This window comes from Larimichthys crocea, chromosome III (genome assembly GCF_000972845.2).
Source record: "Larimichthys crocea isolate SSNF chromosome III, L_crocea_2.0, whole genome shotgun sequence".
Classification (NCBI taxonomy): Eukaryota; Metazoa; Chordata; class Actinopteri; family Sciaenidae; genus Larimichthys; species Larimichthys crocea.
Window position 1 is genome coordinate 7,537,570 of NC_040013.1, and position 15,759 is coordinate 7,553,328.

General features: G+C 41.8%; 1 protein-coding gene across 10 annotated transcripts in view; it reads left to right on the top strand.

Annotated features, from left to right (window-relative positions):
* Positions 1 to 15,313, top strand: part of slc24a2 (solute carrier family 24 member 2) — a 43,827-nt gene extending 28,514 nt beyond the window's left edge. For all 10 annotated transcript variants that reach the window (XM_019279411.2, XM_019279415.2, XM_019279412.2 and 7 more), the window contains 6 exons: positions 1,924 to 2,022; positions 4,866 to 4,948; positions 9,474 to 9,608; positions 9,696 to 9,785; positions 10,147 to 10,313; positions 11,627 to 15,313. In XM_019279411.2, coding sequence (XP_019134956.1) covers positions 1,924 to 2,022; positions 4,866 to 4,948; positions 9,474 to 9,608; positions 9,696 to 9,785; positions 10,147 to 10,313; positions 11,627 to 11,876 — 824 coding nt within the window. In that variant the 3' untranslated portion in view covers positions 11,877 to 15,313. The remainder of the gene's footprint in view (positions 1 to 1,923; positions 2,023 to 4,865; positions 4,949 to 9,473; positions 9,609 to 9,695; positions 9,786 to 10,146; positions 10,314 to 11,626) is intronic.
* Positions 15,314 to 15,759: the final 446 nt, after the last annotated feature.

Genomic DNA, 15,759 nt, shown 5'->3' on the forward strand with positions numbered 1-15,759 from the left:
CCAAGTATACACAATGATCTTGCACACACATTTGCATACTGTAAACCAACACAGACAAGTGCAAACTCACCACTGTTACCAACTGACAATGACTACTAAAGGTGAGTAACGTCAAAGGAGAGATGGGTGTGATGCCATCTTGTGAAGATGTACAGTACGTGTGTGTGTGTGTCTTTGTGTGCATGTGTGTGTGTCCAAAAGAGAGAGAGAGAGATAGAGGGGAGTGGCAGTGCATTGCCAAACAATAAAACGACAAAGTGAGAGAAAGATGGTGTTTGTCAAAGACAGATGAGTGAGGAAAAACACAAGCGACCCGATGCGTGAAATGTAGAGCGAGACAGGGGAGACGGGGAGGAAGCCCGGCGGTGACTTGGGTTGGATAATGATTTTTGCCAGAAGGTCACAGACAGTGTTGACATGGTTGGGTGGAGTATGTATTGACGCATCACTGTGTCAAGCACTGACAAATCAGCCATGCCCTCTTAAAAAGAAAAAAAAAAGAAAATCTTTTTATATTGATTGCAATGGGCTGATTTAGAAGTAGACAGGGCGTGCATGCATCCTGACACACAGGAAGTCAGCGGAAGTAGATATGGATACATATGTGGTGTCTGTAGAGACTTGGGAACCGGAGGGTGGCTGGTTCAAGTCCAGCATGGGTCACATACAGTGTGGACTGGTAGCAGGAGAGGTGCCAGTTCACTTGAACAAGGCACCAAACTCCTAACTGCTGCTACGTGGCAGCCTCTCACTGCACCATCTCTCCACATTTGCATGTTTCTAAGCCCTGTGTACGTGTGTGGTTGTATTTTGGGCCTTTGTGTGTAATAAGAATTTACCCATTCAGGGTTACGAAAGTAAATCTTCACCAATTTCCGTGCCGTTGTTGCACCAAAGATGAGACAACATTTCTTACAACACAGTTGCCCAGCCTGCATAACCATCAAATCTTAAAAATATAATTTGCATCACATGGGAACATAAAAACCTGCACTACATAATTTCTGTGCATTTGTAACCATGTTTTTTTCTCTCGTCTCAGTGCTGTGTTGTTGTTCATGTGTGTGTCGTTGGGGGATTTCAGACTATGGGGATTTTGTGGAAAGTCATTGTTCCACAAGCCGGCGGCCAGTCATCACCAGTCATCACAGAATTGCCTTGTTTGAGCCACTGTTGTCTGTAATGTCAAGAGGGCACGCTGCTTACATAAGTCACAAGGTCGTGTTGTTCAATTGACGACTGGTTTCAGTTCAGCCTACTGCGTCACAGCATCGCATTTCCAGTATGAGTGGAATTGAATCAATAAAAGTTATCGTTAGCAAAAATATAGTCACCACTACCAGTGATTTTTTAAAATACTGATTGAATTCTCTTGCTAGTAGATGTCTCTTACATGCACTCCAGTACAAGTGATGCTGCAGTAGCTACAATAATGGTAAAATCAGATGCGTCCTAATAAAATATTACATCTTAAACCTATACATTTGTTATTTTTGATAGGCTGTGATGCTGTCCCCTGCTAAACCTTTGGTTGCTTTTAGTTCCCCGCTGGCCTCTGACATCTCTTGTGAGTTTCTGATCTGATCTGAGAACTGAACGAGAACAGGAGCGGATCTGACCTCCAGAAGGCAGATCTCTTCACAAGAGATTCCCTCCCTGCTGGCTTTTCCTCCACCAAGGACCAGGACATTGCAGGATCATCAGTATATGATATGCTACGTCATATTGACTCGATGTTGTCTGAGCGGCAGTTTTGTGTCAAGCCACCACCCTGTGTGCACTGTGCTTTTGAAATGTGACCCATATGGGGTCAAAGGTGACAACGAAGGAGCTCTGACTGGGATGAGGCCGAGAGGTTTTGAAGATGCTGCGGGTAGGCAGCTCTCTGTACTGCGTTTAACAATTGCGGTGATTCTTTTGCAGGTAAATTCCGAGAGAAGGCATCCATCCTTCACAAGATTGCGAAAAAGAAATGCCAAGTAGAGGACAGTGAGAAGGCCAATGGAGTAGCAAGCCGTTCAGGTAAAAAGTTCTTTAAAGTCCTTGTAAAGGCAATTCTGAGATTTCTTTGAAAATACAATAAATATGTTGTAAAATAGTTGCTGGAAACTTGTGAAAAGACTTTAAACGATATATTCCTGAAATGTGGAGTTAGAGGTTAAAACAGTTTTTCACCAATTTTTGGTCCCAGATTTTTTTGGCGGTCCAAAAGCTGGCTCGATGATGCACTGAGGCCACCCTGTGCATAACCCCCCCCCCCCACCCCCCCCCCCTTAACCTAGTAACAGTATAAAAATCTTCAGCACTTTAGGATCTGTGCTTCTCTGTATGCTAGTTTTGATTCTTGTTTACACTCGGTGCGTCTACCCTGGATGAACAGCTTATTGCTTTAACTAGAACACCTCTAAAGCTCACTAACTAACATATCATTTGTTTAATCTGCACAAAACCTTAAGTCTAAAAATAACATTACACCGTGTTCCAAATTATTATGCAAATTGGATTTAGGTGTCATAAACATTTTTTGTTTTTGTTTTTCAATTAAACTCATGGATGGTATTGTGTCTCAGGGCTCTTTGGATCACTGAAATCAATCCAGGTGAGCCCAATCAAAGGAAAACTACTTAATGTTCCACATTATTAAGCATGTCACAGGTTTCAAGCAATATGGGAAAGAAAAAGGATCACTCTGCGTGAAATTGTGCACTACCTTGGACAAGGTATGAAAACATTGGATATTTCCCGAAAGTGGGTTCGTGCAGACAAAGGTAAAATAAGGAAGGTTTCTGCCACATTCATAGGATTAAGAGAGCAGCTGCTAAAATGCCATTGCAAAGCAGCAAACAGGTATTTGAAGCCATGTGAACCTCAAGGTGTAGGATCGTCAAGAAGTTTGCAAGTGTGCATAAACCTACTATTCGGCCACCCCTAAACAATGCTCACAAGCAGAAACGGTTCCTGTGGATTCAGGAATACATGAAGACTAATTTTCAAACAGTTTTGTTTACGGATGAGTGCCGTGCAACCCTAGATGGTCCAGATGGATGGAGTAATGGATGGTTGGTGAATGGCCACCATGTCCCAACAAGGCTGAGACATCAGCAAGGAGGTGATGGGGCTGGAATCATGGGGAGAGAGCTGGTAGGCCCCTTTAGGGTCCCTGACGGTGTGAAAATGACCTCTGCAAAGTATGTAGAGTTTCTGACTGACCACTTTCTTCCGTGGTACAAAAAGAAGAACCGTGCCTTCCGTAGCAAAATCATCTTTATGCATGACAATGCACCATCTCATGCTGCAAAGAATACCTCTGGGTCATTGGCTGCTATGGGTATAAACGGAGAGAAACTCATGGTGTGACCCCCATCTTCCCCTGACCTCAACCCTATTGAGGACCTTCGGAGCATCATCAAGCAAAAGATCTATGAGGGTGGGAGGCAGTTGACATCCAAGCAGCAGCTCTGGGAGGCTATTCTGACATCCTAAAGACATTAAAGCAGAAAATCTCCAAGAACTCACAAGTTCAATGGATGCAAGAATTGTGAAGGTGATGGTTCTATGTTAACCTGTAACTTGACCTATTAAGATGTTTTGTTTTGTTTTAATTTATGACCTCCTAATGCTGCAAATTCAACAAATGACCATTTTTTTATTCTTTACAACATATAAAATGTCTTGAAACTCAACGTTGTGCATAATAATTTGGAACACGGTGTATATGTTTTTGTTCAGATTAAAGAAAATACTGTTTCAGGTCTCTAAACTAATCAGTTAACTTCAGCTTTAAATTCACCATACTAATATAAGTAGGCGTTACCCGGCTTCATGTTCCTTATATTAGTCATTAGGATTGCCCATTGAAATAGTTAATGAGCATCACATCCGATGTTAAACAAGCATGACATTATCAAGAACTGTCAAATTGATTGCAAGTGTTGTCTTCAAGCAGTATTTAAATCAATCACAGTCACTGCCAAGTGTAATTTATGTGTTTTTCACTTCAAAGAGCGCTGGACCAAAGGACAAACAGGAGGCCAGAGGAAGCGCTTTCATGGCCACTGTGTAGTCACAGCATCAGAATCAAAGCGAGACATAGATGTTTATCCACAAGGCAAAATTATGCTAACAGCGCCACATTAACATATTACCATCTTAATCAAAATGCATGACTGGTAGTAGTCACAGCGTACTTTTCTTTTCAGGCCTCATATCATATATTTCATCTACCGTGTACTGTCAGTGTAGTTCAGTGTGTGATGCATGCGATTCATATCCCGTCTTAATCTGTCCTAAACTATCACAGCATCCAATCAAGGGAGTAAGGTCATGTGTCGGGCGATTAAATCACATCATCTATCTGACAATCTTTCTAATTGTGACGACCACACTTGGATTAAAGCAATTTCCACCACAATTATAATTTTGTCGTCTGATTACACGGCTCTCGGCTCTGTGTATTTTAATAAAGGCCGTCAAGTAAGTCTAGCATCAAAAGAAATGGAGTCATATCAGCCACTAGGATATGATGAGGGAGATGGATAACGAACACAGCCTTCGACGTGCATGTACTTGTCCGTACACAGGGAGCGCGATTTGATCCTCACATTCAGTGTTAAAGGGAGTCTCCAAAGAGCCTGTGATTCTTACTTCACTCGTCGTCACTTTCTTACCACCCAAATACAAAAAAAGAGAAATGGAACTGATTTTATATTGAGCCAAAGTTTTAACAATGCCATTAAATTTTAAATTTCTTTTTAAAAAAAAGCGTCTCCCACCTGTCTCCTCGTCATAACTCTCGTGTCTATGTGAGGCACTGACTTTTGTTCCTCAAAGCTTTTCACTTGAATTATTCTTCTAACTTCCCACAGACAAGAACCTTCCAAACAGCTCCAGCGTGGAAGTGGAAGTGACACCACCCATGAATGGGACGGCAGGGCAAGAGGGGGAAACGGTAAGAAGTCACGGCACACGACGCGTCACACCTGCAGTTTATACTAATTTCATCCGCTAGCCGACCAGTCGGGTTGTGTTATGAAAAGGCGACAAAACTGAGAGACAGATATCGCAGTTAGAGAGACATTTATGAATATTTTATGCCTCTCGTCTGTGTCTGTGTTCCACCTTGAGTGTGATTGATGCAAAGGTTGCACCGACTATGGCACAGGTCACTACTGCTGATATTTTCCCAGCATGCACTCGGGCGAGTTCCTCAATCTTCAGCCAGACCTGCCAAAGACCCGCCTCTTCCCACTGAGTTCTGTAATCACACTCCTCACTCACCTGCTGCTCCCCGCCACTGGGTGCTCAAAATGAACACACTCGCACACGTGCTTCAACACACACACACATATATAGTCTTTGACATTCGGCCAGGCACAGAGCCTCAGAATGGCACCTGCAGCAGTCGTGCTGGCATGAGCGATGGCGGTGGGAAGCAGCAACCCGCCAGGCCAGCAGACGGTCCTGGGGCAAGTGGGCAACAAATCAAAGTCGAGCAAATGCAAAAGAGATGGGTGTGTCGGTCATTCTGCTGTATTCTGATTCGTTATATTTTTGATCAAGAGTAACCCCAAGACAGACTGAACCCTGCTGCCACCCAGCAAAAAGTTTCCAAGTTTCCAACTTAATCCTTGGTAATGACATTGCTGGGGGCAGAAAACAGGTCAGGCAACTTTGTGTCTTCATAAACTTTATAAATTGCTGTAGCTCTACTTGTATTTCCTTTTCGATGCCTGTGGGAATGGCGGACTCCGCCACTAACAACTATATAAAGAGGCAATTATTGTGTAAATAAAGTCTTTAGCGCAGTAAATGCTAGCCATAAACGGTGTCAAAAATTAGGTTTTATAGTACTGAAATCTTTTTTTTTTTTTTCCACGGCAGAGGCAGACTTGAAATGGAGGGTGGATGGGGGATGTATGACATGCTTAGATGGAATTCAGCCAGAGGCGTTGCGGTTATGTTATGTTATGCTGTGGCATGCAGTGTAAACATTTAGCTTCAAACGTGCCATCGGTAAAAAAAATTCTGCCCTTCCTCTATTTAAGTTTTGCCGTTAAAATATTTTTTCTCCACACACCCACCCAATTTTCTAATGTTTTTTTTTTCAAGGCCTAATTTCTTTTCGGTTAATCTGATGCATGTAACCTTCATTCAAGCTACTAACCCACTATATTAATCTTTTTTCATTTTTTTCTAACTGATCTTTTGAACCATAAGGATTTTAATCTCTATGCATGTATCCGCCTTTGAATCAAAGCCCAGACTGCCTTTTAGTATGCTGAGTCGTAGGGATGAATGATTCTTAAAAAATAAGATCTTCCTGCACTTAAAAAATAGATGCAGTAGCACTTTGACATACAGCATGCCCCCTGAGTAAGATACAGTAGTCTATAAATACAAACCGGTGTGGAAGCATATAGGAGCTTCTCAGAATAGACTGCACAAGAAACTGCTTAAGATGAGCTCTGATTCCCAACATGACCACGTGTGTATTGATCTCTCTCACTGCAAGTTGTTTTTAGATTGATCTCTCAGTCTTGTGTTTACTGATCAAACTGTCATCACTGCCCAGAAGCTGAACATATTTCAGCTCACATCATAACATATCTTTTTAAGGTGACGACAGAAAAACTGATAAATGAAAAGCAGAAAAAAAATAATAATAACATTTTCAGGTAGTAAATTGGTGGATCGGTAAGAGCTGGACTCTTATTGGCACGCCAAAGTCTCACACGCTCCTATTTTTAGAGGTCTGCCCCACAGTGCACCTGCCTGTGTCAGCTAGGAAGTAGCTGGAAACAGCTCACACCTTCATATGACGCCAGAGGCTCTGTCATACTAATTGTTCAATTCCTCCCGGATGCCTTGGTAACCAAGATTGGGGAATAAGGAGACTGCTAAGGTCAAATTAAAATCTGCAGCAGCCTTCGAGCACAATTTCCTGGCTCCCGTTTTTGTTGGTTAAAACCCTTGAGATCTGTCTGAGAGAAATGATCACAAACTGTAATATTGCCCAAAACCAGGAAGATTTTATTTTTCATAGAAAACATCATATAGTGAGTGTATAAGCGCAGTAAACATTCAACACATTCCGGGTATGACTAACAGCACAATTGTCTTTCAGTAAAATATATTCAGGATTTTCAACATTGAGCACACATTTTGAACATTTCTAAGAACATAAAGCTTCTGTAATCACTTCTTTAGATAACATACTGGGAAATCTAACAGGAATTTATGATTCGCCCTACTTCCTCTATCACAACTCAAACGATCAAAGTAAACAAATAAATGAATAAGGATGTGTGTATCATGCGTTTATTGTGTTTCAGCATGAATTGACAATCGTATTTGAATCTCTGCTTTTCTTTTTGCTAAATAGAGAGAATTTCATATCCAGATGGAGCCTGGATAAAAAAAATAAAAATAAAATCCAAATAGCAGATGTCGATATTTACGCCGTGGCAGCTGTTACGGTGACGAGTCATGTTCGGAAAAAAAAGAAGATGAATCCTCTGTGTGACACTTTTAATATGATGCTGAAGAAATCGGTGTAAAAGTATTAAAATAAACACAAGAAAAGATCATTTCAGGTACATTGCTGCGTTACGTCCGTTCCATGAGGGGTAAAAGTTGCATCAACAAAGTAATGCGAATGCAGCTGTGCTTACAGTATGTGTGTGACCACACAAAAAGCGTGAGCATTGCCTTACACCAGGTGCCGGCGCACACGCTTCCCTCTGGGAACAAAAAAAAAAAAAAAAAAAAAAAAGCAAATGTCACACCTCCCTTCACGGCTCTGTGGTGCCTGGTAAAAGTCAGTGCCTTTAAGCTCGGAGTTGGCAGTGTTGCCAACTGAGACACCACAGGGCAGGAAAGAGCCCCCAAGGGGCTGGCATTTGGAAACCATCTCAGAGAAAGGAGCACCAGCTCTATGGGGGTACTTTAGCAGATAAAGCAAGGAAAGCAAATTATAAATAGACAAATGAAAGGACTCATAGTGTGCAGTGTCAGCCAGAAATAGTTACCTGCATGCAGCCAACATACCCATAAAAGAGCTGCAGGGCAAATATAAGGCAACTTTTCCTGATGGAACACAAGAAGAAGCTGTCCCGCACACTTCTCATATGGAAATCAGTGGATCTGGTTCAGAATTGATCTAAAGCTTCCCATTTTTTCGGGGGGGTTTTTAGGCCTTTTTAACAGACAACAATGCAGCCATCTGGATATGGAGACGAGGAGAAATCCGAATGCTGAGCATAAGTGATGCAAACGCTGCCTTTTGTTTGGCAGCTCTGATTACCAAGGTTACCAGGCAATACTCAACAGCAGTAGCTGTCACAGCAGGATAAGCTCTATACGATTCATGATTTGTGTGCAGTAGCCAGCTTTAAAAGGTGTCTGCTTCACCTCGCTGTTATGACTGACTTTAAATTATTATTTACAGAGCATCATCTGTTAATCATAGACTAGTATGTCTTCGGTCCCAGTCTGTCTTTTGAACCCTTTTGCTGCAATGTTTTATTTTTACACCTTTAGCTAATATTACTCTCAAAAGGACAAAAGATATCCTCTAGGTCATCAGTGTGTTCTGCTCTGATCTGCATGTGTGGACCTGTTGTCTGCAGGTCCCCACGGCTCTGTAGCATCCTGTATAATTGGATACAAAGGGACCCAAGCAACGCTCCGCTCTCAGAAGGCTTTGTTGTTGTACCATTAAAGTTTGGTACCAAAACGTTTAATTGAGAGTTTGCTTTCGCAGAAGTAGGCACAAGAGCTAAACAGGTGAGGTTAATGCTTATACATGAAAGGATAAATTAGCCGTCCAAGGCACTGGTGTCTTAGAATGTGTCATCTTCAGACAGTGGCAGCTTATTTGATGCTGATTTGCAGAGAGGTGACAGTCTTTGGCTCACTTGGCTTTCCAGTGGCAGGACCAATCAGACCCGTGGGGGTCTGCCAGTGCAGCAAGCATCAGCAGTCAGCAGTGATAAGCCCCTGATGACCTGGAGAGGCAAGAGACCTTCGGGCCTCGGCGCAATCTCCCAAATCACAGTCATCAGACTCTGTCTCTGTCTTAAGGTCACAGCAGAGCAAAGGCACGTTCAGGTCCTGCTGTCAGTTTCTGCAGACCTATGTGCTGTCCTCTCCCTCATGAAGTGCTTGTGTTGCAAGAGAGCTGCCAGCCTCTCTGGATAATTGCTATGGAGAGGTGTATCCCAATGAGACAAGTTATCAAGCCAAAGGAGACACTTGGATTGTAATGGATTTTTTTCCTTCAACCCTTTAGGAGCATGCAAAAAAGAATGACTCGACTCAATGTGCTATGTGACTCGTGTTTATCTTATTTACTCCCAGATGGTAAATTAAACATCATTACAATATATGGTAATCATTCAATCAGAATTGCATGTTTGTCTGATGATAACCTTGATGTCCTTTCCCTCTTTCTGTTCTTTGGTGTCTCCTCTCAGGCTGAGGATGAGGAGGAGGAGGACCAGCCTCTGAGCTTGTCCTGGCCTGACTCCAACCGCAAGCGCCTCACCTACCTCTTGATCATACCAATAGTCCTTCCCCTGTGGCTAACGCTGCCTGACGTCAGGAAAACGGTGCGTGCACAAAACGTTTGTAACATGTCATCAGTTTTATCTGGATGAAGTCCTCATTCGACTCGTTGCTCTCTTGTTTTCTTACAGTCATCACAGAAGTTCTTTCCCATCACCTTCCTGGGTGCCATCTGCTGGATTGCATGCTTCTCCTACCTAATGGTGTGGTGGGCTCACCAGGTACGCAGTTCTCGGAGACTCCCTTGGATGTGACATTGTTTAAAAAATAATTTGGTGTCATGTGATCACGACCACAGTCCCGGAACATTATAAAATCCTGACATGAGCATAATCCAAAGGATTCAAGTCATCCTTTCTCTCCATTTGTCATCCTTCTCCATCATTTTAAAATGAAACCATATTCTACAAAACCACCCACTCATAAATAATTACAGTTGCCTTATTTAAAACAAAGAGATCTTCACAGCTGGAGTTTTGTCACCTCCACCACTTCCCAAGCAGCACAGGAAAATGAAAAATAGCTGGAACAAAAGATTAGGTTTTATTTACCCCTAAGCTTAGTTTCCTTTTTTTTTTCCAGGTTGGAGAGACCATTGGGATTACAGAGGAGATTATGGGCCTCACTATATTAGCGGCTGGAACCTCCATCCCTGACCTCATCACCAGTGTTATTGTGGCACGCAAGGGGCTGGGTGATATGGCTGTATCCAGCTCCGTAGGCTCTAACATCTTCGATATTACTGTTGGGTACGTTATCTGAGCACGATTTGAGTCTTGTGCATTGTTTTTTATTTATCTATTTATTTATGCATATTTGGAAACTGAGACCAATACAATGATGGTAGGCCAACTAATTTGGTAATATCATGACCATGAATACCGAAGCGTCTTACACCAAAACTCCACCGTGTGCGTGTCTGTCACATCGCAGCCATGATGTTATTTTGGTCCGTTCTCCACGCAACTTCAAACGTACTGGGAGAGTTTCAGAAGCGTTTTGCCTGCCAGACTTTAGATACATAGTTTGTAATAATTAGTTTCCCTTTTGGCTGTTTTTACGACCGGCAGTTCGCACATGGCTTCCAGCCTGCATGAGCTGCTCAGTTTAGATTGACGCGGCCTCTGTGGAGATTGCGCGAGCAGGGGCCCCGCTTCTGAAACGGACTCCAGCAGCCGCAGTGCACACAGAACGCGTTGCATCAATGCCCGGTGGAATTTAGTGGTTACATATCAAACACCCCCAAGCTGTGTCTTCGGCGTTCTTCTACCAGACAGGCAGCAGTTTGGCATGAACAGGAGGCGTCGAGCAGCGAGTGTTTATACGAGAGCTGGCATCAGCTGAATTGAGTCAGTATATGGCCGTGTATATGAGATTGTAGTATGGTACTGAGTGTATTTGCTGGCGCACTATAATGACACACCCTGGAGTCTACAGCTTGCTTTATACTTCACACACAAGAAGATAAACAGTAGTCCCGCCAAAGGCATAGTTTTTGATTCACAGTTGTGCTTTAATTATATTTCCCACAGTTGCCGAGTTCTTTTATTTACTCTGTAATATAGATATGGCCGCTACGTGCGTAGGCTCTAAAGATATGCCATAAGCCCTTAAGGCACAGCTATAAATCTCCTTCACATTACATCACTGTAGCAACGTGAGAAATGAAACCGTTGGTAAGCAAAAACAACATTTTTCAGCTGCCGCCAAGTTGCTCATTAATTTGGTTTTGTGTGAGTTACACATTTATTGCTGTCACATTGTGCTGTGCTTAGTGTCATATTATCTATGTGCACATTACGTTATGCTCCGCCGTGCGCGAGCAACCTGATATCAACCCGGAAACAAAGTCTTCAGCAGGAAATAATGTCTCAAAAAACATGACGCTTTACAAACCTGCTTTACACACTTCGGCCGTGTGAGCCAGGATATAATTTAAAATTGTTTTCATTTTTTTTTCACAGTACATTTTTATTGACTTTCAGTAGCTCATCGTAAAAACAAAAAAGGTCTCACGACATCTCCCAAGGGCAGCATGTAACATGTGTTTGTGTGTTTGCAGACTGCCGTTCCCCTGGCTCATGTGGTCCTTTTTCAACGACATACAACCGGTTAAAGTCAGCTCCAACGGCCTCTTCTGTGCCATCGTGCTCCTCTTCATCATGCTCCTCTTCGTCATCATCTCCATCGCCGCCTGCAAGTGGCGCATGAGCAAGCTGCTCGGCTTCATTATGTTCATGCTGTATTTCGTCTTCCTGGTGGTCAGCGTTATGTTGGAGGACAGGATCATTACCTGTCCGGTGTCCATCTGAGGACCTCCGAGGACCTATTTCCTCTCCCTCGTCACTACCGCAACCACCAACAACATCCTTCCCTGCCATTGCTCACCCATGACCCTTGTGATCCTTTACTCCAGGACTAAAAGAAGGATAAGGAGGACTGGACAAAAGAATAATATAAAAAATATGGTGTTTCCCTATATTTTCAGTCAGCAGGTGGTGACAGGGAGGTGTTAAACCAACAAGGGCATAAGACTTTGGCTTGGCTGGTTTAACGTAGTCCTAACCTGAGCGGATTTTTATTTATACTTATTCTTATTTGGCAGGCGACGGTGGGTTATGGGTGTACCAGCCAAATATAGAAGCATTATGCATGCCATTAGTGTCACTAGATGAGCTGGAATCAAGACTACACCTGGTAGATTGAGGAGAACGACCTCCTTTGAACTTCAGGGGGGCGGGGGGGGGGAACAAGAGATACACTATATACAACTCTTAATAAACTCCTAATAAAAGCAGTGGCTGAGCTGAAATTCTGAGCATATTTGAACACACAAACCCTTTCAACCAGACCAAGACGCTGACAGCAAGAGTGAATTTGCGGATGAGGAAATGGCAAACTGTGTGGATGGAGTTTTCGTTCCAAACGCGTTTCCCCTCTGATGGTATTGAACGAAAAGACTCTCCTACGATAACAACGATTGATGAAACACTCTTGCTGGACAGGCGAACTTCTTTTTTTTGTTATTTGTTATTTGCAAATTCATCACGTGCTCGGTCTGAATGACGAGTTCAAGCTTCCTCTCTTCCCTGCCGGATGTCATTTCTCACAGCTGAATGTCTCCTCAGAGGATTCTTCATCTTTTTTTTCTTTTATTTTTGGATTCATTTTCATGAAATATATATAGAAGTAGCATTAGATTGTAGATCTGTAGCAGTATGAGTTAATTTAGAGTCATCTTAACAATGTGCCCCTCTTTTTTTTCTTCTTCTTCTTTTTTTCTTTTGCCACGTTCTGATCGTACAGAACTTTTCATGCTTCAGACGCACCGACTGACAAAGGCAAGAAAAAAAAAGCCTAACTGAAGTTTAGCCTCTCGAAATATATGCTAGCCTTCAATATCTTTCACTGGTTGGAAAAAAAAAATAGGCATGAGTACTATGTCAAAATAATACATTTGAAAAGAACTTAACAGTGTTTAAGTGTCATGGTTGATTTAGATTAGTCAATGTGTAGTGCTTTGTTCATAGTAGAACTGGGCTCAACTCACCGGCTAGTCAAGCTCCTGGGGTAGTAGTTTCAAGGAGTCAACTGCATGTAAAAATAGACACTTGGAGGTGAATAATACCAATCAACATTTAAGAAGTCGTATACTAAAATGTATACTTCTTGAAACGTGTTTCATAACTTCTTAATGCAAACCACTGCTCAGTCTCTATGTAGAAAATGTCAACATGTATGGTCAATGATATCTATCAAACTTGTGCAATTTCTTTTCTAATCAAAGGTGCTTTTGTGTGCATGTGTGCAATCTGCATTTGAAGTCATCACACAATGACCATTTCCTTATATTTATCTATGACTAGAGGTTATACTACCAGTATTTTGCAACTAACTGCAAAGAAATATACACCAATCTGTGTTTTATACCGGAGATAGAAATCATAATCACAATCTCTCTAAGCTAAATAGAATGTGGAAATCACAGATTTAACAGCAATATACCGTGTGTGTCGTCGTCGAGAATCACATCCCCCCTCCATGCGTCCAGTCCCCCACCTCCTGTCTGACGTGCTCCGAACCCCAACAACGAGAAGAAGCGGGTGACCATTTCTCCGCAATTCCCTTTCCTGTTAGAGCTGGCCAGAAACACCTGCTTTACCTCAACACAGCCTCTGTACAGCAGCTTCGTAGGAATTAACTATAAAACAATAGTAAATAGATTCTCTGAATGTGTGAGGAGAAATGCATGCAAGGAATTTGGGCTGGTTACCCACTGACTGTACAGCTGAGCTTAGACCAACTATATATGTTCACTTTTATGCATCCATTCGGAGAGAAAACACCAAGAACTCATTGATTTTACTTTGTAAATATGAACACCTGTTTTTGCAAGAACCAAATGGTCCACACATTCACATTTTTCACCCTTCTTTATTTATATTTTGTAATAGTGGATGGAAAAGGACAAAGACGGTGGCCCTTTAGAATCATAGTATTATTGAGTGAAAAACAACACAAGCATTTATTTTTAGACTGCACAACATCTCATTAGCATACATTATACTGTAAACATGTCAAATGAGGGCTTAAAGTACCATATTGCTTCCTCGGACAACACTGAGACTTAGTGACGCTGACAGCATGTTTTCTGACATTTGGCAAAGGTTACAAATGCACGGGAAAAAGGAAACTATGATCCCTGCATCAACCAAACGCACTATGTTCAACTGTTTGGTGTGCTCTCATGCAGCATGTTTCCTTGAATATTTCCACAACCCAGATTCAAAGAGTCAATTTAATGCCTCTACGATGACTCATGTCCTTTGTGAAACTCTCCTGTGTGCATTTGCAATTAAACTCAGAGCGCCCACACACGCTTGTGAACACGATCACACCTCACCTCCAGTTTCTACTCGCCCCTATCTTTGAAATAATACCTTGTCATTTTGGGAAAATGCATGTTTTTGCTTTCTTGCTGAGAGTTGGATAAGATGTTGATGGACACTGTTTTAATGTCTGTGCGTTAAATATGAGGCTAGAGCCAGGTTAGTTTAGATTAGCACAAAAACTAGAAACTGGCTTGCATGGCTCAGTCCAAAAGAAACCAAATTTGCCCACCGGTACCTCTGTAGCCATGTTTGATTAATCTGTACAAAAACCAGTGTAAAAACATGAAGGTTTGGTTTTATGTGCAGGCCAAGATAGCTGCTAGCATTTGAGCTAAGTTAAGCTAATAGTTAGCTTGTAATAGCTTCATATTTAGCATACAAACATGAGAGTGGTATCAACCTTCATGTGTAAAGAGAATATGCACATTTCCCAAAATGTCTATTTCTTTAACAGGTCAAAAGGTCATCTGCTTGATTTTGGTTGACCTTCTACCACTACGGTCACATGTGCAACTCTTTATTATTTTCCTTCTCCAAAGTTTTCATGGTGTTCTTGTGTGAGAGCATGAATGGTGAGAGGAAAAACAAAAAGAATAAAATCAAAAAGGCAAATGGGTTTTAGCACGTGAGCTTGGCATTGGTTGTGGTTCACCAGGGTAAGTGACTGTGAAAGTTGACCACTAATGAACATTCTGTAAATGTTTTATTTTCTTGGTGTTGATGTAAGATTTATTTAAGGTGTACATATATACAGATACAAATAAACCATATAATCTATATGTGTAAAAGAAATATGTCTCTTTATGTAAAAACACAAAGTATATAATAAAACAAATAAAGATGATAATTCAAATATGCAACAATGTGTTTGCTGGTTACTGTCAGTACTCATACATTATATTACATTTTTGGTGACTTTTATAGCTTAGGTTTCCTAAAAAGAGAACCAGATCAATAAATTAAGTCTCTCACATGGCAAAAGACTTACAGTCAGCCAAGTTTTAAGGTGTGTAGTGGTGGTAGACAAGTTGTTCGTTCTTGACACCTTCCATACCTGTGAACCTAGTCGTGTAATGTTTTCTTTGGCTCTGGAGGGAGCTTTATGAAGGTTATGAAACATGATCAGTTAAAATAAGGGTTTGAAGGAAGTGGGACCATTGTGACCATTCTTTTTCTCTCTAGCTCTCTATAATGGGTCCCCTAACCTTATAACACTGTAATAATACATTCATGTACTGCAGCGTGTAATGACATAGATTACTGTGATTGCCAGCAATGTTTCAGAATGTTTTTCACAATAACC